Source organism: Juglans regia, chromosome 6 (genome assembly GCF_001411555.2).
Source record: "Juglans regia cultivar Chandler chromosome 6, Walnut 2.0, whole genome shotgun sequence".
Classification (NCBI taxonomy): domain Eukaryota; kingdom Viridiplantae; phylum Streptophyta; class Magnoliopsida; order Fagales; family Juglandaceae; genus Juglans; species Juglans regia.
Window position 1 is genome coordinate 12,899,524 of NC_049906.1, and position 20,692 is coordinate 12,920,215.

Here is a 20,692-nt window from a genome sequence, read left to right on the forward strand (position 1 = left end):
CACAAATGTGAGATTTACTTGAAATCTCAATAAGTTAAACAACCAATTTGCACAGAGATAAGTTATGCATAATAAATGAAAAACAAGAAATACATACTATGCAGAAAATTTTGTATTTGTCTCCCATTCAGATTCCTTAACATTTTTCAGAAAAACTTTAGTGCACATTTTCTTTCAGAGAACATTTTTCATTTCATCTAATCAAAACATAACATTTCATTATTATTAAAGCCATCATTAATAATAACATAACGTACGGTATCATCACAGCTCCCCATTATGCACTATTAGTACCTGCCGGTGATAGTTGTACAACTTATGTTGAGGCTACGTTGTTTGTAGATTCGTTCTTAATGCATTAGTAACATGACATTTCATCATAATATAACATCATAACGTATGCACCCACTAGTCTTAAGTGCCATAAATGACTTCGCTCCAATATTTTTTAAAAAGAATCCATTCAAAACCTGTTAACGATTCTTTGTCAACACAGAGGTTATCGCTAAATTTTTACTCACTTTAGAGTGGACATAGGAATTTCACTAGGATAATTCCTCTTCCTAGTATTTGGGATCGTGATAAAATTTATTTTTCATGCTATGCTTGAGAATACTTTTCATGACATGTGCTTTGTGAAGTATGCTTCATGTAAAAATGACAATTTCATATAATATGCAAAAATGGTGAAAATTACACATGTCATGTAATAAAGTAGTCAAATAATCAATTTATCACATAAAAGTTTATGCTAAAATGAAATTTATAATATGAATGTGACATTTATACAAGAATTATAAATAAATTATCTAAGAGTAAGTTAGAAGCTAACTTACAAATTTTTCGGATGTTAGGAAATTGGTGCGGCTTTAATAAGAGATATTCTAAGTTTGGTATTGCACATCTAAAGAGTATGTTCTCAATCAAAAGGGTTCAAAATTAATATTTACAAAATTGCCTGTATACTTTCTTGAAATTGCCACTTGGGCCCTAAATTTTTACTATTTACAATTTGGCCCTAAATGTCACCAAATTTCACAAACCTCATATTTATATATTCTAAATCCTTATATTCCCATAGAATATCAAGAATCAATTCAAAATTATGCCAAAATCAACCAACTCATGGCATACATCATTGTGGGTCTATTTGTGTTCTCAAGTCTATAACTTCTATGGATGTATGCGGACTCAAATTCCATCAAGTCTATGAATATGATCTTAATAAAATTTTTACAACCTAGATTAATTTCTCACGAGTTCATCCCAACACTTATGCATTGATTGAAAAACAAATCATCACAAAATCATTAGACCGAGCATATGCCTAATGTTTCTAGTTTTTCCTTGTCAAAGAGAGGTTCAGAACCTAAATGAATCATGTATTTTTATTCTTATCCCAATCACAAGGCTTTTATAAATTCTCATTAATCAAGCTTAGGAAATTAACCAAGACTTCACAAAATAAACTTTAATAAAATGAAAACTGAAAACACACTTGATGATTAACACATGATATTGATTTCTAAACCTATCATGACATGCTATTTTCCTCAAATTTAAATTTTCATTCAATACCCAAAGATGTTAACTACACTTAAGGTAACATATCACAACATGTCATGAATAGAATTTCATACCAAAATAACATATTCATGCAAAGCTTCAAATTTGGTTGAATTGCATCATTTGAGCAAAACCTTTTTATAACTCAATCAAATCTTCATTCTCATGCCATAAAGCAAAACCTAACATGTTAATCTAACACCCAACAAGAGATAAGGCTAGAATACTTCAAAAAATCGTGGCCCTTGAGCTCTCAAAACTCAACTCACTCCAAGAACCTCCCTCAAGCTATTCGATATATTCCTCACACTTTGAATGCTTGGCTCTCAAGAACACCAAAGGAAAGTTAGAGAGAGTTGTGTGAAGAAGTGATGAGTGGAGGGGGGGTATTTATAGGTCTCAATGGAGGGGTGAGGGCAATGAGGGGTACAACAATGGCTGGATGAACAGCCTTGTGAGTGGTGGAAGTGGGAGACAAACTGTTGAGTGAATTTTTTCAGATTTTTGTCATGCTTGGTCAGCTAAATAGTAATTTCATAAATGTTTGGTGCTAGAATGTGTCTATAGGTGCAGGGTGCTGCATTGGTTCAGAAATCTGAATAGAAAAAATCAAATAATGACGAGGAAGTCATGAAGATGGTCGACGGTTTGGTTCTTCTCTTGTTGTCTAGTTTTTCTATCACTTCTTGTCCCACTCTTTTGGTCTATTTTGAGGGTATTATTACCACCATTGGAAGGTTTTCAAGCCAAGAAGAGAGACATGAGTGGCTACCAAGTGATTATGCTTGATCTGAAAATGAAAAAGGTGAAAAGGGGTGATGGTTCAGCCTAGTGGTTCATGTCTACCTCTCTTTGAGCCAATCAGTTAGCCTGTCTTTGGGAGGTAATTAGACAATCAAGCACTTGAGTGCTTTGAAGCACTTCCAATGGACAAAATGAAAAAGGTGGTGGCATACAGAGGGTGGTTGTTTTGGTGCAGAAAATCCTTGAAGATGAAGGTGCAGCCAGTTTGAATTCAATTTCACCACTTAGGTGAATAGTTAGGTTTTTTTTTTGGTTTCTTGGAACGGTTTTGAACACTTGCTAGGTCTAATTCTAAGGTGAAATCATGAGGATCTAAGGGTTAGAAATTGTCTTGAAAATTGGTTTAATGGGCATTGGTTTTTGGATGGTTTGAAGAAGGGTACTCGATTTGCACCAAGGATGCTGATTGGTGGAAATGTGGTGGCATGACATGCCTTTGGCTCATGTGACATGGGTTGGGTCAAATCTAACTTCCATGGGTTACGTAAGGGTGATGCAAAACAAATATAAAATTCAAAAGTTTCAAATGAAAAATTATGAAGAAAACAGTTTTAAGAAAGCTGAAAAAACTTGATCGGTGCAAAATTGCAAGTGCATAATATCATAATTTTATAGTAAAATGATGAGAAGAGTATCGTGCTCAGGGATTGGTAACTTACTTTTGACAAATATTGAAATTATACTAATCTCGACTTTATTTTAAAAAGTCACTAAAATTTGTATAATTGCAAATTAAAATAAAATTAATTCAAAGAAAATATTCAAAGGAAAATAAAGATGTTGTACGAAGATCAAGTTAATGAGGAAGGAAACTTCTAGGAAATCGATTTCATCTAATCTCTCACTATGCTTTACTCATCTAACTAATTGAATTTAATTATCTTTGTTTGTTAGCAAATCTCCACAAACATCTAAAAGCCTCTTTCGATAGTCAATTAGAAATTATTCTTGTTCATCATTTTTCACAAGAGTATGCAAATTAATAAAGCAAGAAAGCAATAAGACTAATGATTTAAATACTACATAGGTTCATACAAGTCTTTCGATCTCTATATTTACCTATGTTGAAATATTCAAGATCTATCCTATAATTCTCTCTTTCGACAGTAAATTACAAGATTAAAATTATCTAATTAATGACCAGTTAATTAGAAGCAATAAGCTCATAATAAATCAGACAAACATAAAAGAAAATTATTTCAAATTAACATAGAAAAATAAGCATATTTCAAAATTAAATTACATCGTTTTTTTAAAATAAAAAAAAAATTTAATTTATGCTAAAAATAAAATTCAACATAAACAAATTTATCTAGAAGAATGGAAGAAAATCTAACAATCAAAAAATACCGAGCACAGTCCGCAGTGGCCTCGAATGTTTTCTTCCTTCTTTCTACTTTTATTTCCCGTCCTCTTCAGATTTTTTTCTTTTCTTGAGGTAGGTTGAACTTCCTTTTGAATTTCCATTCAATAGATTTTCAATAGTCCTTATCTTTTCAAAACAAAATATCTTCCTTTCGGCGTCAACTTCTGCAGAATCCTCTTCGTTCTTTTTTATTTTTTTCTCTTCCGTGCGTGCGTGCAGAAGCCAAGAGCCCAAATCTCACCTTGCGTCCCGAATGCAAATGTTGAAGGCCCGTATTGCACGCGTTCCCGCTTCTCCAGCCAAGTCAAACTGCTTCAGTCCGTTTCGTTCAAGAGCCCAGCTCTCTCACGCAAGCCAGCGTGTAGCTCGTGTCCCACTCTGCATGCATTTTTCTCTGTTATTCAGCGGCTCTTATATTCAAATAACATATTCATTTAAATGAGAGAGTTTCTAGATAATAGACTTCTAAAATTTGGATCTTCATTTTCTTTAAATCTGAAATAAAATTTAGTTATGATAAGGAAGCCTAAAATCAATAAAAATAAATAAAATTAGATTAAAGTTTAAAATTAAGAAGTAACAAAATACAAGAAATTATACAATTAATAAACAAATTATGATGCTTAGATTACTATTCATGTGTGAGATGAATAGTGATCCTTAACCTAAATTAAAAAAACTTAATCAAGATTGAATTGGGCCTAGCAGCGTGTGGTTGAGTTGTGGAAAACGGGAAACTAATGGTATGGTGTATGTGGGTCCCATTTGAAAGAATGAAACAAAAAAGAAAGTTTGAGCTTCATGAGTTGGGCTTTTAAATGAACAAGCCTTGGTTATGGGCTTAGAAGTGGGCTTATTCCTGGGTCTTATGTCCAGATTTGTTAGGCCTAACCTTGGCCTCAATATCCCACTTGGTTGGGTCTTAGCTTTGGATGTTTATCCAATTGGGCCAAATCTTTGAATCTTAATAAATTGGGCCCAATAACCTTATGCATACTAGTTAGGCCTAATATAAAAAAACCTAATAAATTAGACCCATAGCTTTGTGTCCAACAAGTTGGGTTTGAGCTTTAGTATCTCTCGTAAGCCTTTATACTCAAAAAGCTTTGACCCTTAGTAAACCAATCTCTTGAGCCTTCGTAAATCCATTTAGTAATTAACCCAAATTAATTAACTCATTAATGTGACAAGCTTCCAATATGCCACGTGTAACTCTTCCATTGGCCTCTTGGCATTTATCCTCAAAATTAATAAAACATTAAAAAAAGTCTTCTTATAATTCTATTAAATCCAAAGCATATGGTTCTTTTGCCAACTCAAGTTTCAAAAATGGCCCTTATTCTCAAATAGCCTAACTTATAATTAACTAGGATGATGGCTACAAAGGTCAAGGCATAAGGGTTTTTAAGTGGGGTGTTATAGCTTGGCTTAAACTAGGCCTCACTGTTTTGCCCTAAGCCCAACCAGCATGGGTTGGGTGAGGAATATCCCTCCCACACCCCTTATTATTTTAATCTATTTCTCAAGTCATCTGTTTGGTTTAGAGAAAATTGAGGGAGTGGTTCTCTTCCCCAATTTAAGGAATCGAGTAACAAAGGTGCTGTGAAACATTAATGAATTTCATAACTTGTTGAGGGAGTGGGTATGTGCTCATACCCAAACAAAAAAAGAACAATGCTAGGTACAGTCCCCATTTGGAGACTGCAATGCAAGTCTAGGCTATTTTAACTTTAAAATTTTTTAAAATTACAAAATTATCCTTTCTAAAATGATGTTTTCTCTCATTTAATAATGTGTTTGCACTCCCCACTTGAGGACTGCAAATAGAATTTCTCATTTGTGAATGGAGGAGGTGGTACAAACAAGGACCAGTAGAGTACAGTAGAAGTAGTAGCTCAAGATGAAGATGAATATAAAGTTCAATTCTCAGATTAACAAACTACCACTCTTTATTTTATCTTAGGTATATCTGCGCACATTACATCTCTCTAATCATGAACTCAAGGGTAACGATTACTATAAGTTGGAACGGAAATACACCAGAGTAGGGCATCTCTGCTTTCACTGCCATAAATCTCCTTGGTTAATTTTCTTTTACAACACTTGTTTTATTGAGAGCTTTGGTGCAAATACAACAAATTCTTTTCAGTACAAACATCCCATCCATGACCCTTTCCTATAAACATCTAAAAGAGGGGGAAAAACAGAAAAAACTAAAGTAAAGCCACAATTCTTATATTTAATTTCTGCGTCCCCTCCAATTCACCCTTCTTCGGTTCAGCTGCCCAATAACTTCATAAACAAACCATACTTCTTTGTGATAACGATTTGCCCAGACACAGCTCCAAACACGAATCCACATCCATATCCCATCGCGACTACTTTCCAACCAAATTCAAATGAGAACTCTGAGTTGTGGTTTGTTGAGTTGTGGCTTGAAGATGGAGGTAGTGAGTCTTCAAGATTCCCACATTTCTTTGACAAAGGGCTTCCGCATAATTCAGGGTTCTCACTAAACGAACTATTGTGGAATATGTCGAATTGTTTCCCATGTGGTATAGGTCCTGTCAAGTGATTATGGGAGACATTAAAGTGTGAAAGGAAAGTGAGTTATGTTAATTACGGAGGGATCACACCAAAAAGCTTGTTTTGAGATAGATCCAATGACTCTATCCCTGTCAAGTTTGCCAATGTAAATGGAATAGGACCTGCGAGAAAGTTGTGGGAAAGGTTGAGCAAATTAAGTCCTTTTAGATGCCCCACCACTTCTAGAATTTCTCCTTCAAATCTGTTCCTCGAGAGATCAATAACTATGAACAAATTTGAGACTTTTTGATACACCATCTCTGTGCCTTTGTTCATCATTGTCATTGAGAAAGAGTAGATAAAATAATTAGTACCTCAAGAAAGCCGTACAAGTTTTCGTTCCTCCATGTACTTTAATTGCTTGTCATCGACAATTTGCATGGCTTTCCAATTTTGGAAGTGTTCAGAGGGCAACTTGCCAGTAAGATCATTATTTGAGAGGTCAATGATGTGCAATTTCGGGAAATCGAAATTGTTATCAGAACTTCCTATTGTACCATAGAGTTCATTAGATCTCAAAATGAGAATCCTCAACTCTGGAAGAATGCCCAACCAGGAAGGAAAAATATCATGTATCTGATTGTTACCAAGATTAACAGCTTCAAGCTTGGTACAATCTGCCAATGATCTCGGTACACGCCCCTGTAAATGATTTTTGCTGAAATCAATCATCATCAATTCGTTTACATCACCGCAGATCCGAGGAATGGTTCCATGAAAACTATTGTTGTGCAGAACCAATTTTTTGAGAGAAGCACTCAAGTTGCCTAAACATTGAGGAAGATTGCCACTCAAGTTGTTGCTTGAAAAATCGAGCACAGTTATTAAACTTAGATTGCAAATCAAATGTGGAATTTCTCCGGTCAGTATGTTGTTTGAGACCGTATAGATATCAATGGAAGGTGGTGGGATTGGCACTGACCCTTGAAGCATGTTAAAATCAAGAAACAGATGCTTTAGATTAACGTAGGGGAGTACAACCGGAAATTGGTCGAAACAGTGAGAAAGTTGTGATCCAGACCTACACCCCATAGAGTTTCTATACTTACATTCCCCAGCCATTTTGGAACTTGGCCGTGAATTTTGTTTTCACCAAGCTCTAATATCTCCAACTGATCTTGGTCCCTCAGAAACTCTAGGAACTCACGCAAGTCACAATCATATAGAAATAATATACTAAATTTTGGAAAAGTTGAGTTGGTACCCGGATTTGTAAGGAATGAAATATTGTTTCCAGATAACTGCAATACATCTAGCTTTCTGAGTCTTAGAAACAACTCAAACTCCACCCTGCCACTGAAATAGTTATAATCGAGACGCAGAGTTTCAAGATTTACAAGCCTTGATATTGATTGTGGAATTGAACCGTGCAATCTATTTGATCGAAGATTTAAATCAATTAGATTGGTAAGGTTACTTAGTGAAGATGGTATTTCTCCCGAGAACTTGCAATTATCCGCAGTATACTCAACCAAGGACTTGAGGTGACCAATCGAATTCGGTATCTCACCATAGAAGTTCGTGGATGCAAGTATCAATGTAACAAGGGGGCTAGTTCTGTTAAGTTCTGGGACATATCCCGTGAGGTATTCGTTAAACTCTATACAAAGAAGTTGAAGATTAGGTAGATGGAAAATTCCCACGGGAAACTCACCATGCAGGTCACACTTGTTTAGAGTTAGAGATGTTAAAGAAGTTAAGTTTGCAAAGATATTGGGTACGTTGGATGATATAACAACATGGGCAAGATTTAGTACTTCCAAGTTTGTGAAGTTTTGAGCTATAACTGTTAGGCCAAATTTTTAGAGCTTCAACCGATGATTATATGAGAGATCTAGGGAAACTAACTTGGAGAGCTCTAAAATTTCTGAAGGGATTTGGCCAGAAACTACAGAGGCTGAGAGGTTGAGATTTTTTAGCCTTGAAAACTGCCTAAAACTAGTTGGAAGTGGAGAAGAGTTAAAGTCATTGTCGGCCAAATTGAGGTTTTGAAGGTGAGCAAGGTGGAAGAGGCTGCTACTGGAGTTGAGAAAACCTTTAAGACAGCTGCTACTGAGATCAAGGCCGATGACATGACCAGTGTCCTTATTGCACTCTACACCGTCCCACTTGCAGCAATCACTGATTTGATCAGGCTTCCACGATGAAACCTTCAGATAAGTAGAGGGATTTGTGGACGCGGACTGACTGATGGTGAAGCTTTCCTTGAATTGCAACAAGGCAAATCTCTCATCATCATGGCACAGGGGCTGCACACCAGAAGAAGAGGCAAAAAGTATAAGATTAAACATCATCAATGAAACAAGATAGTGCACGATCAAGATGATGAGAGGAAAGGATAAACCCATTGTCTAAAATATTAGGGCAAGGGAGAGATCAAGAGATCAGAAAAGAAATGGAGGAAATGAATTTTAGATGATTTCATTCACTCAACGAGTACCTGATGTATTTAAATTAGTCTTGGATGAGTTGGTAGGGGACCATATGTTTAAATTAGTCAAGTCGTCCTCATATGCATGCTTAGCTAGCTTACAATATATATTAATGGATGATATGTACGTAACACCGTCCGGAATAAGTTATCCTATCTTCTTCGCATATTCTCATTTCACTTGGATATATGCTGATAAAGAGTTAAAAAAACTTACTTTCCAAGTCAAGTCGTTTCCGTGGAATTGAAGGCTTGTGAAAGTAATGGTCGGCATTGCATGAACCACATAATGTTTTGGCCAATCATCATTTGTCTCAAAATAACGACTTATAAAGATATTTCTCTCTTAGGAAATATGACGAAGTAACTAAAGAATCTCTTAGGCTAACAGATAAAGTGACGAGATTCCCGACGATATGGTTTAACAGTGAATGTAACAAGCTGATTATTGAAAGGATCAGTACCTTTTAGTTTGTTTTGCTCAAATGCCTCTATTTTACTAAAATAAAAATTCATAAAATTATATTTAAATAATTTTTTTAACTTTATAATATTTTATTTAACTTTTTCTATCATTTTCTAAAATTTAATAAAAGATCTCAATTCAAACTATTTTATTGCTATTTAAAAATTATTTTACTATTATTTATGGATATTTTAAAATATATTAAATTTAGACATGCATGCACTTGCTCGAATGACAATCAATAGAAAAGAAAGAAAAACAACAACACTTTTGGTCAATCGCGTCAAATTGTGTTTAAAATAAGCCGAATTAATTGAGAAATTTTTACTTGAAAATTATTGTGGGACCCTTCAGATCAAAAGAAACCACATCTTAACTTATGGATAGATCTTAAAAAAATGAATGCAGCAAAATTGTAAAAAGGAATGCTTTTGAATTTGTTTACTCGAATGCAGTAATATGTAAAAATTCTTTTGTGATTAGACGTCGCTGATGAGGAGCGTAAAGGAACAAAAAATTAAGAGATTCTTTCCAAATTAAGAGAACCCGTACTTGTCTTCTTTTTTTTTTTCTTTCTAAGAATATGCCAACATATTATTTATATAATAAATAGTTTTAGATCTATTTTGTTGAAATAAATCAAATATGATATATAGGCATCTTTCAAAATGCAAAAAAAAAAAAAAAAAAAAATAGTATAATACAGCATCTAAAAGGGATTATATTTCAAAAGAATCCAATTCTATGCAAAAGCTTACCCGAGTCAATCCAATTTGCATGTAAAGTAAGGTCTATTATTTGAAAAAACAAGTAGAGAAGATAGTAGTTCAAACTTGATCTATATCTAAACCCTTCTACACGTTTTCATGCTCCGCAATCACATTATCGTCCTTTCATCCAGGGGACCAATGCATTCCTTTCATGTCGTCCGTCGTGCATGCATGTGGTAGAACTTCTTCCATAGACTTTGAAAAAATAAATTAATAAAATTATATAAAGTGCCAAAATAATAGAAAAGATCGAATTAATTTGTAGGAATTGAGATTCTAAATATTTGTGAACCAGTAGTTTTAGGCTCAGAGAATTTAATGCAGCGTCTAAAAATGGTTTAGATTGATAGTCAATTAATATTAGAAAGAAACAAATATGGGACACATTCATATAATTGGTGTCATTTTCATGTTGTTCACTCACATCGACATCCGTTTACCCTACCCTATTATTCACTTTGGGCCCCAACCTTTTTACCAATATGCCAATATCCAGACTTTCGACTAAAAAGTGAAATAAAAAATGTAATAATATGAATTACAATAACAAGTATTAATGTGTAGCTTTTAAATAACGAATCAATATTTAAATTATAATTAAAATTAAAATAAATGAAAAGTTTAAAATCTAATATATTCTAACAAATATTGTTACAATATATTTTTTAATATTATTTTTGTTTTAGAATTTGAAAAAATTAAATTGTTTATTTTATTTTATATTGGAAGTTGAGAAAATTATAATAAAATGAGATGAGATATTTTCTGAAAACAAATGGCCTAAGTTAGTTTGCGTGTAAATCATTTATACTAACCAAATATAGATAAGCTTACTCGAATTTAATTGGATTGACCCGAGTGAATCCAATTTGCGTGTAACATAAGTAAGGTCAATTATTTAGAAAAATAAGTAGAGAAGATAGTAGTTCAAACCTAATCTATGTCTAAACCCTTCTACACGTTTTCATGCTCCACAATCACATCATCCATTCATCCAGGAGACTAATATATGCAATCAATTCTATTTGAAAATTTTGTTTTTGCTCGAAAGAATAAATAGTACCTTTCATGTCATCCGTCGTCGCATGCATGTGGTAGAACTTCTTCTGTAGACTTTTAAAAATAAATAAATAAAAGTATATAAAAGTGCCAAAATAATATAAAAGTACTGATAGTCCAATTTCCACGCCAAATTCTTTGAATTTAATCGAATTCGATCACCGAGTCAATTAATATTGGAAAAAAAAAACTATGGGACACATTGATGTAATTGGTGTCTTTTCAGGCTATTCACTCACATCATCCGTTTAATTACCCTACTGTATCATTCACGTACGTATTATAAATTTTGGAAATTTTGACTTCAAATACTTTTTTTCTTGGAAAAAAAAGAACTACATATATTGTAGGTTATATTTTAATGAGTTTTGCTATGTACAAGCAAGTTTGCGTACTAATCTGCGTACTAATATTGTTGCCTTCATATTCTAAATTCAAATTAGCACTGTTTTCAATAAAATCTACTTTCTGACCAATCATATTGAATAAGTGTGCGTATTAGTGCACAGAATCGCTGACAATTAGATTTTTCCTATTTTAATTAGTTATTTGTAAAGAATATAGGTTATTAATAATAATCGTTTTCACTCTTTAAGTTTAGTTTTAAATTTCTCTGACTTTTAACTTTTTAACTATATAATTGCAGTCTTGATTTTTAAGTTGTAGTCATTTTATCTTGATTTTTGTAACTTTCTCTGTTATTTTCTTTAATTTATTAATCTGTTAAAGTTCATCAATCGAGATCATGATCTACCATTTATTAATTATAGAATATAAAAAGTGGCTAGCTCGTAGCTTAGATTTAAAATTACATGGCCCATTGAAAAATACTTGTAAATAATTAGTACTTTGGAATAAATATAAAAGAATATTATTCAAAAGTAAATTAAAAACTACAAATACAAATTAAAAATAGTTCATTTTAAACAAAAGAGAGACAAATAAAAATATAATTCTGTTTTAGAGATGTTTCCTATATAAACTCCAAAAGTTTTGATTGAGAATGTTAGTTAGATGGTAGTAAAATTGAACAACGGAATTACTTCTCCAAGGTTGGCGAAATTTTTAACAGATAATTTAAGGGATTCAAGTAGAAGATACAGACACACGATGACACACACACATATATACTAGGTGAAAGCAACGTGCAATGCATGTTTGCTTAGTTTATATATATATATTTTTTTTTGTCAAGAACTAATTTTTTATTAATAAAGACGTAATGCTTAGGTTAATTAAATAACAATGTAATATTTATGTAATTTATAAATAATTACATGTTGTGATATATTATAAAAAAATAGTACTAATAAAAGCTATAACATGGTTGAGTCGACCTCCACTGCGTGCACCTACATCCCAGAGGGTCCAGTTCTGCCACTCAACTCCATCTAGGATTATATCCTCCATAACTGAAACCTCAGGAACTGGGTGCGATTTTGAGTCTAGAAAAAGTATTTAGGACAAAATACCTTTTGGAGTAGTAGTCTGGCGGTTGCTAGATTCCCCATTAGTTTGCTTCACATCCTGAGACTTGCAGCAGACGTACCTTCCTGAAGCACAACAAAAACTGGGCTTTCAAAGAATATGAAACTTGTGAGAAACTTCATCATCACGATCTTTTGTATGACGCCTTTCAGCTTCCGTGAAGCATTTTAATAACCTCAAGGAAACACAAACAACTATGCTTAATACAATCAGTGCCAGACCAATCCCCACACCCCCAACAATCCATCTACAGGGCATATGATCCTTGTGATTCTGTTGATTACCTACGAAAAATGTAAATGTGAACATTAATTAACATTAATCGTATGATTAAGATAATGATGGAACATCAACTCTAGTTTGCAACTCCAATATTTATAAGAAAATGTATACAATTGATGCATCATTAAAAAAAAAAACTAACATAAAGAAATCACAAGTGTGCCAAATGTTATCTCCCCATTATGATTAAGCCAAAATAGTTCTAAAACTATTGATAAGTTACGCGCTGGCAACAGATTTACTTATTATTCGGTACAGAATATTCACTTGTAAACACTAGGATGAAGGTAGGCCTAGGGTGGTTTGGGGAACTTCTGATGCTTAAGTCAGTCTCATGTGTCATGGGTAATGGCTAGAGAATAACAAAGTTCAAGGAGAGTTCTTTGTATTTGGGATGTAGCTTTTACACGAAGTTTCGGGGGGACATTCTGTACCTAGTGTCAAGGTTCGGCCGTCCCGCCTGTAGCTATTTTAGCCTGGATATTTAATGCGACGTCGCGTTCTAAAGTAGGGCTTTCAATGCGGCGCTTCTAAGATGGAGTTTTTAATGCGACGTGGCTTCTAGGATGCGTTCGAGTGGTGCGTGAGCGGTGTGGTCATATCATTTCTGGTGGCCTTCATCAGAGAATGGAGGGCTATCTGCATCCTCTGTTCACTTGCCGATATAGGTCCTTTAATGCTAGGTGTCACAGAGGATGTCAAAGTCGGCACCTCCATCTGTCCCCAGTCATTTGGTTTCCCGCATTGTGCATCCTTCTTCACCTAATATAACTTAGAGGGTCGAGCCCTTTCGGTGACACTGGGGGCAGCCGGAGGGAAGGCCTGTATGACACCCCCATGTCACCGCTTGGGATGTAACGAATATTTGGAGCGTCGAGACAAGCAATACATGGTTACATACTTCTGTTCATGACAGTTAATATACAATGCATCCTAGTATGCAACTAGCAGTATGCAATAATCGTAGTAGAAATAAGGATGAGAAAATAATTTATTTCAGAATGAACTAAACATCTTAAAATATTAATTAATCATAAATAAGTACTTCCTCATTTAAGAGGTTTTCATTAAGTTCATGGGAAAAAGAATTCCATAATACTGAAACTACATAATTAGATTAGCTTTCGCATCCCCACTATGGTATATAGAGTTAGAGCTAGGAACATCAGAATCAAATCAAGTCAAGCCTTTTCTCCAAATCAAGTTCGTCCTAAACCATTTGGAGCTAGCGGTTCATCCTGCTCGTTGTAGGTTGGCCCTGACACAACTTCTACCATTTCAGAGAACGATAGTGGGTCCACAAATGTGAGATTTACTTGAAATCTCAATAAGTTAAACAACCAACTTGCACAGAGATAAGTTATGCATAATAAATGATAAACATGAAATGTATACTATGCAGAAAAATCTGTATTTGTCTCCCATCCAGATTCCTTAACATTTTTCAAAAAAACTTTAATGCACATTTTCTTTCAGAAAATATTTTTCAACATCTAATCAAAACATAACATTTCATTGTTATTAAAGTCATCATTAACAATAACATAACATATGGTATCATCACAGCTCCCCATTATGCACTATCAGTACCTGCTGGTGACAGTTGTACAACTTATGTTGAGGCTACATTGTTTGCAGATTCGTTCCTAATGCATTAGTAACATAACATTTCGTTATAATATAACATCATAACATATGCACCCATCAGCCTTAGGAGTCATAAATGACTTCGCTCTGATATTTTTTTTTAAAAGAATTCATTCGAAACCTGTTAACAATTCTTTGTCAAGACATAGGTTATTGCTCAATTTTTACTCACTCCAGGATGGACATAGAAGTTTCACCAGAATAATTCCTCATCCTAGCATTTGGGATCGTGATAAAATTTATTTTTCATGCTATGCTTGAGAATACTTTTCATGACATGTGCTTTGTGAAGTATGCTTCATGTAAAAATGACAATTTCATATAATATGCAAAAATGGTAAAAATTACACATGTCATGTAATAAAGTAATCAAATAATCAATTTATCACATAAGAATTCATGCTAAAATGGCATTTATAATATAAATGTGACATTTATACAAGAATTATAAATAAATTATCTAAGAGTAAGTTAGAAGCTAACTTACAAATTTTTCGGATGTTAGGAAATTGGTGTGGCTGTAATAAGAGGTATTCTAAGTTTGGTATTGCAAATTTAAAGAATATGTTCTTAATCAAAAGGGTTCAAAATTAATACTTACAAAATTGCCCTATACTTTCTTGAAATTGCAACTTAGGCCCTAAATTTTTACTATTTACAATTTGGCCCTAAATTTCACCAAATTTCACAAACCTCATATTTCTATGTTCTAAATCCATATATTCCCATAGAATATCAAGAATCAATTCAAAATTATGCCAAAATCAACCAACTCATGGCATGCATCATTGTGGGTCTATTTGTGTTCTCAAGTCTATAACTTTTATGGATACATATGAACTCAAACTCCATCAAGTCTATGAATATGATCTTAATAGCATTTTTACAACCTAGATTAATTTCTCACGAGTTCATCCCAATACTTACACATTGATTTAAAGCCAAATCATCACAAAATCATCAAACCGAGCATATGCATAATGTTTCTAGTTTTTCCTTGTCAAAGAGAGGTTCAGAACCTAAATGAATCATGTGTTTTTATTCTTATCCCAATCACAAGGGTTTTATAAATTTTCATTAATCAAGCTTAGGAAATTAACCAAGCTTCACAAAATAAACTTTAATAAAATGAAAACTGAAAACACGCTTGATGATCAACACAAGATATTGATTTCTAAACCTATCATGACATGCTATTTTCCTCAGATTAAAATTTTCATTCAATACCCAAAGATGTTAACTACACTTAAGGTAACATATCACAACATGTCATGACTAGAATTTCATACCAAAATAACATATTCATGCAAAGCTTCAAATTTGACCGAATTGCATCACTTGAGCAAAACCTTTTTATAACTCAATCAAATCTACATTCTCATGTTAATCTAACACCCAAAAAGAGATAAGGCAAGAATACTTACATAAATCGTGGCCCTTGAGCTCTCAAAACTCAACCCACTCCAAGAACCTCACTCAAGCAATTCGATTTCTCATATTCCTCACACTATGAATGCTTTGCTCTCAAGAACACCAAAGGAAAGTTAGAGAGAGTTGTGTGAAGAAGTGATGAGTGGAGGGGGGTCTTTATAGGTCTCAATGGAGTGGCGAGGGCAATGAGGGGTACGACAATGGCTGGATGAAGAGGCTTGTGATTGGTGGAAGTGGGCGACGGAGTGTTGAGTGAAATTTTTCAGATTTTTGTCATGCTTGGTCAGCTAAATAGTAATGTAAAGCTTTGTGATTTCATAAATTTTTGGTGCTAGAATGTGTCTATAGGTGCAGGGTGCTGCATTGGTTCAGAAATCTGAATAGAAAAAATCAAATAATGACGAGGAAGTCATGAAGATGGTCGACGGTTTGGTTCTTCTCATGTTGTCCATTTTTTTTATCACTTCTTGTCCCATTCTTTTGGTCTATTTTGGGGGTATTATTACCACCATTTGAAGGTTTTCAAGCGAAGAAGAGAGGCATGAGTGGCTACCAAGTGATTATGCATGATTTGAAAATGAAAAAGGTGAAAAGGGGTGATGGTTCAACCGAGTGGTTCATGTCTGCCTCTCTTTGAGCCAATCAGTTAGGCTACCTTAGGGAGGGAGGTAATTGGACAAGCAAGCACTTGAGTGCTTTCAAGCACTTCCAAGGGACAAAATGAAAAAGGAGATGGCGTGCGGATGGTGGCTGTTTTGGTGCAGAAAATCCATGAAGATGAAGGTGCAGCCAGTTTGAATTCAACTTCACTACTTAGGTAAATAGTTAGGTTTTTGTTTTTGGTTTCTTGGAACGGTTTTGAACCCTTGCTAGGTCTGATTCTAAGGTGAAATCATGAGGATCTTAGGGATAGAAATTCTCTTGAAAATTGGTTGAATGGGCATTGGTTTTTGGGTGGTTTGAAGAAGGGTACTCGGTTTGCACCAAGGATGTTGATTGGTGGAAATGTGGTGGCATGACATGCCTTTGGCTCATGTGACATGGGTTGGTCAAATCTAACTCCATGGGTTGCGTGAGGGTGATGCAAAACAAATATAAAATCCAAAAGTTTTAGAGGAAAAATTATGAACAAAAGAGTTTCAAGAAAGCTGAAAAAACTTGATCGATGCAAAACTGCAAATGCACAGTATCGTAGTTTTATAGTAAAGTGATGAGAAGAGTATCATCCTCAGGGATTGATAAGTTAATTTTCACAAATATTTAAAATATACTAATCTCGACTTTATTTAGAAAAATCACTAAGATTTTTATAATTGCAAATTAAATTAAAATTCATTCAAAGAAAATACTCAAAGGAAAATAAAGATGTTGCATGAAGATTAAGTTAATGAGGATGGAAACTTCTAGGAAATCGATTTCACCTAACCTCTCACTATGTTTTACTCATATAACTAATTGAATTTAATTCTATTTGTTTGTTAGCAAATCTCCACAAACATCTAACAGCCTCTTTCGATAGTCAATTAGAAATTATTCGTGTTAATCATTTTACACAAGAGTATGCAAATTAATAAAGCATGAAAACAATAAGACCAATGATTTTAATACTACATAGGTTCATACAAGTCTTTCGATCTCTATATTAACCATGCCGAAATTTTCAAAATCTATCCTATAATTCCCTCTTTCAACAACAAATCACAAGATCAAAATCATCTAATTAATGGCTAGTTAATTAGAAGCAATGAGTTCAGAATAAATCAGACAAATGTAGAAGAGAATTATTTCAAATTAACATAGAAAAACAAGCATAGTTCAGAACTAGATTACATCGTTTTCCTAGAATAAAGAAAATTTAGTTTATGCTAAAAATTAAATTCAACATAAACAAATTCACCATAATTTTTCTGAGAAGAATGTAAGAAAATCAACAGTGAAAAAATACTGAGCACAGTCCGCAGCGGCCTCGAATGTTTTCTTCCGTCTTTCTACTTTTTTTTCCGTCCTCTTCAGATTTTTTTCTTTTCTTGTGGTAGGTAGAATAGTAATCATTAGCCTCTTCCTTTTGAATTTCCGTTCAGTAGATTTTCAATAGTCCTTATATTTTCAAGGCAAAATCTCTTCCTTATATTTTTTCCTTTTTTTTATTCATTCTGTGTTACGTCGTTCTGCAGAAGCCTCTTCGTTCTTTTTTTTTTTCCTCTTCAGTGAATTCGTGCAGAAGCAAAGAGCCCGAATCTCACCCTGCGTCCCGGATGCAAATGTTGAAGGCCCGTATTGCACACGTTCCCGCTTCACTCCATTTCGTTTAAGAGCCCAACTGTCTCACGCAAGCCAGCGTGTAGCTTGTGTCCCACTCTGCATGCATTTTTCTCTTTTATTCAACAGCACCCACTCCACTTATTGAGTTTTCTCTATTTTTTTTTTGCCATAATGGATAAATCACCTTTGAATAAAAGACAAATCCAACAAAAATACTTTTTTTCTTCTTTTTTTTTTTAGCCTCCCACCTTTTTCGTTCAACCACCTCAATTCTTGTAGCCTTTTCAAATCTTCAACCACTTCAACTTTTTCTTTTTTTTTAAACACTTTGATCAAATAAAGCATAATTTCCTTTGAACTAACTTTCTCTTTAAATGTAGATTTTCACCAAAGTATTTTCTCAAACTGTAAAGGTAAATTCATGGTTTTTCAGGTTTAGAATATGAATGTTTTATGTAGTTAAAAGAACAAGTAAAGACTCATGTAAAATAAGGCTGAAGAGGGTTGACTATGAAAATACACCATGCAAAGATGGCATGATAATCAGGACGGCTGGGAAAACTTTTGGTTATGATAAAAATTGCCTAGATCATTTCTCTAATATTTGGTATCAACTAGGATTTCGCCTCAAGGATCCATCAACGGATTCTAGAGTAAAGCAAGATTAAACTTCCCTAACCTAGTTAAACCTCCATCAAAATCCAAATTATTCAAAAAATATAAATAAAAAATAATAAAAATAAAAGAAAATTCTATGAGCTACCTCCCATAAGCGCTTATTTTAAAGTCTACAGTCAGACTTTTCAATCTTCCTTAATCGGGATCTCCAAGAGGAATAAGTGCACAGTTCATCTCCACTTCAATGCTAAGTGATGTATCCTGCTGCAAGGCTCGTTCTTAGTGATCGGCTAGTGCATCTTCTTGAAAAGCTTCTTCTACACATTGCTTAATTATATCTACCCTAAAACAAGTGCTTCGCACTTCTGGAATTCTCATGGCTTGGTAGATGTTGAACATAATCTCTTCCTTGTTCACTCTCAATGTTAACTCACCTTTTGAACATCAATTAAACCCCTTCCCGTAGCCAAGAATTAGTGAAATTTCTTCATCTTAATCTATATCTAACACCACAAAATCAGCAGGAAAAATAAATTTATCCACTTTTACCAATACATCTTCTATGATTCCACATGGATACTTGATGGATCGGTCTGCCAGTTGCAAAGAAATGGTTGTTTGTTTCATCTCTTCAAGTCCTAATTTCCTGCAAATAGAAAGTGGCATAAAATTAATGCTAGCACCAAGATCACATAAAACTTTATCAAAAAATGAATTTCCAATAGTGAAAGGCAAAGTGAAACTCCCTGAATTTTTTAATTTTTGAGGTAATTTCTTTTGAAGAATAGCACTACATTCTTCAGAAAGTTTCATTGTTTCGAATTCTTTCAATCTTTTCTTCTTGGAAATGATGTCCTTCAAGAATTTGATATAGTTTGACATTTGTTCCAAGGCATTTGCAAAAGGAATATTTATGTGAATTTTCTTAAAAATATCCAAAAACTTGGAAAATTGCTTAACTAGTTTTTGTTTTTGAAAACGTTAAGGATAAGGAAGTGGAGTAGAGAGAATAGGAGGATTGTCAGGAAATGAAATTGCTGGAGGCATGTCAGTCTCTCTTAGTGTATCATCATTTTCTTCTACTTTATTCTTAGTTTGGCCATTGTTTGTAGCTGTAGGGGTGGACTTGGTTTCCTTTGATAGTGACCTCTCAATTTCTCTTACACTCCTAAGTGTGATGGTCTTTCATTATTCCTTTGGATTCACTTCTGTGTTGGTAGGAAAATTTCCTCTTTGTTGGGTATTAATGGTTGTGGCTAGTTGCCCAATTTGTACTTCAATATTCTTTATAGCAGCTCCCATGTTGCTACAATGAGTCTCAATGTTGTCCAACCGTGAATCAGTCTTTTTAAACCTTGCATTTGTCTCCTCAACAAAGGAAATCATGGCATCCTCAAGTGACATCTTCTTCTCGCTTGGTTGACTATCAAATCGTGAAGGAGGTTGAGGTTGCAACACATTTTTTGTATTTCCATAAGACAAATTCTCATGATTTCGAAGCCCTAGATGGTAATAATTTGGCATAGAATTACCATGATAGTTGTAGTTCTGATTGTTGATGTATTGAACTTGTTCTTGACTCACTTTACTACTTGGAACTGTCATACTTGTAGCTGCAACATATTCTGCACTTTGTGGTATCCTTTGGGTTGTCAAAACTAAAATCTGATGGGATAGAGTAGCAACTTGAGCTAAAAGGGCTGCTAATAGCTCCAATTCATGAATCCCATTAACTTTCTTACCCATAGTTCTTTCAGTTGGCCATTGATAGTTTGTTTGAGGCCATTTTTTCTAAAAAATAGGTAGCACCCTCAACTGTCTTTGACATCAAAGTTCCACCAGCAGCAACATCAACTATTGTTCGAGTTTGCCCATTTAACCCATTATAAAACATCTAAACTTGCAACCAATCCGGC

The 20,692-nt window shown here is 34.0% G+C and overlaps 1 protein-coding gene across 1 annotated transcript; it reads right to left on the reverse strand.

Moving 5' to 3' along the window:
* Nucleotides 1–4,006: 4,006 nt before the first annotated feature.
* LOC108995524 (receptor-like protein 33) lies at nucleotides 4,007–8,697 on the reverse strand. Its single transcript, XM_018971101.2, has 2 exons — nucleotides 8,358–8,697; nucleotides 4,007–4,114 (listed from the first exon to the last, which is right to left on the reverse strand). Exons 1-2 carry the CDS (start codon nucleotides 8,668–8,670, stop codon nucleotides 4,065–4,067), a joined length of 363 nt encoding a protein of 120 aa, XP_018826646.2. The 5' UTR covers nucleotides 8,671–8,697; the 3' UTR covers nucleotides 4,007–4,064.
* Nucleotides 8,698–20,692: the final 11,995 nt, after the last annotated feature.

Coding starts and splice junctions, on each gene's coding strand:
- LOC108995524 (XM_018971101.2), bottom strand. CDS start 8,670: ATGGGTTTATCCTTTCCTCTCATCATCTTGATCGTGCACTATCTTGTT. Junction 4,115..8,357: donor CAGTAGCAGCTGTCTTAAAG/GTTTTCTCAACT, acceptor AAATGCATGCAG/AGTGGGACACGAGCTACACG.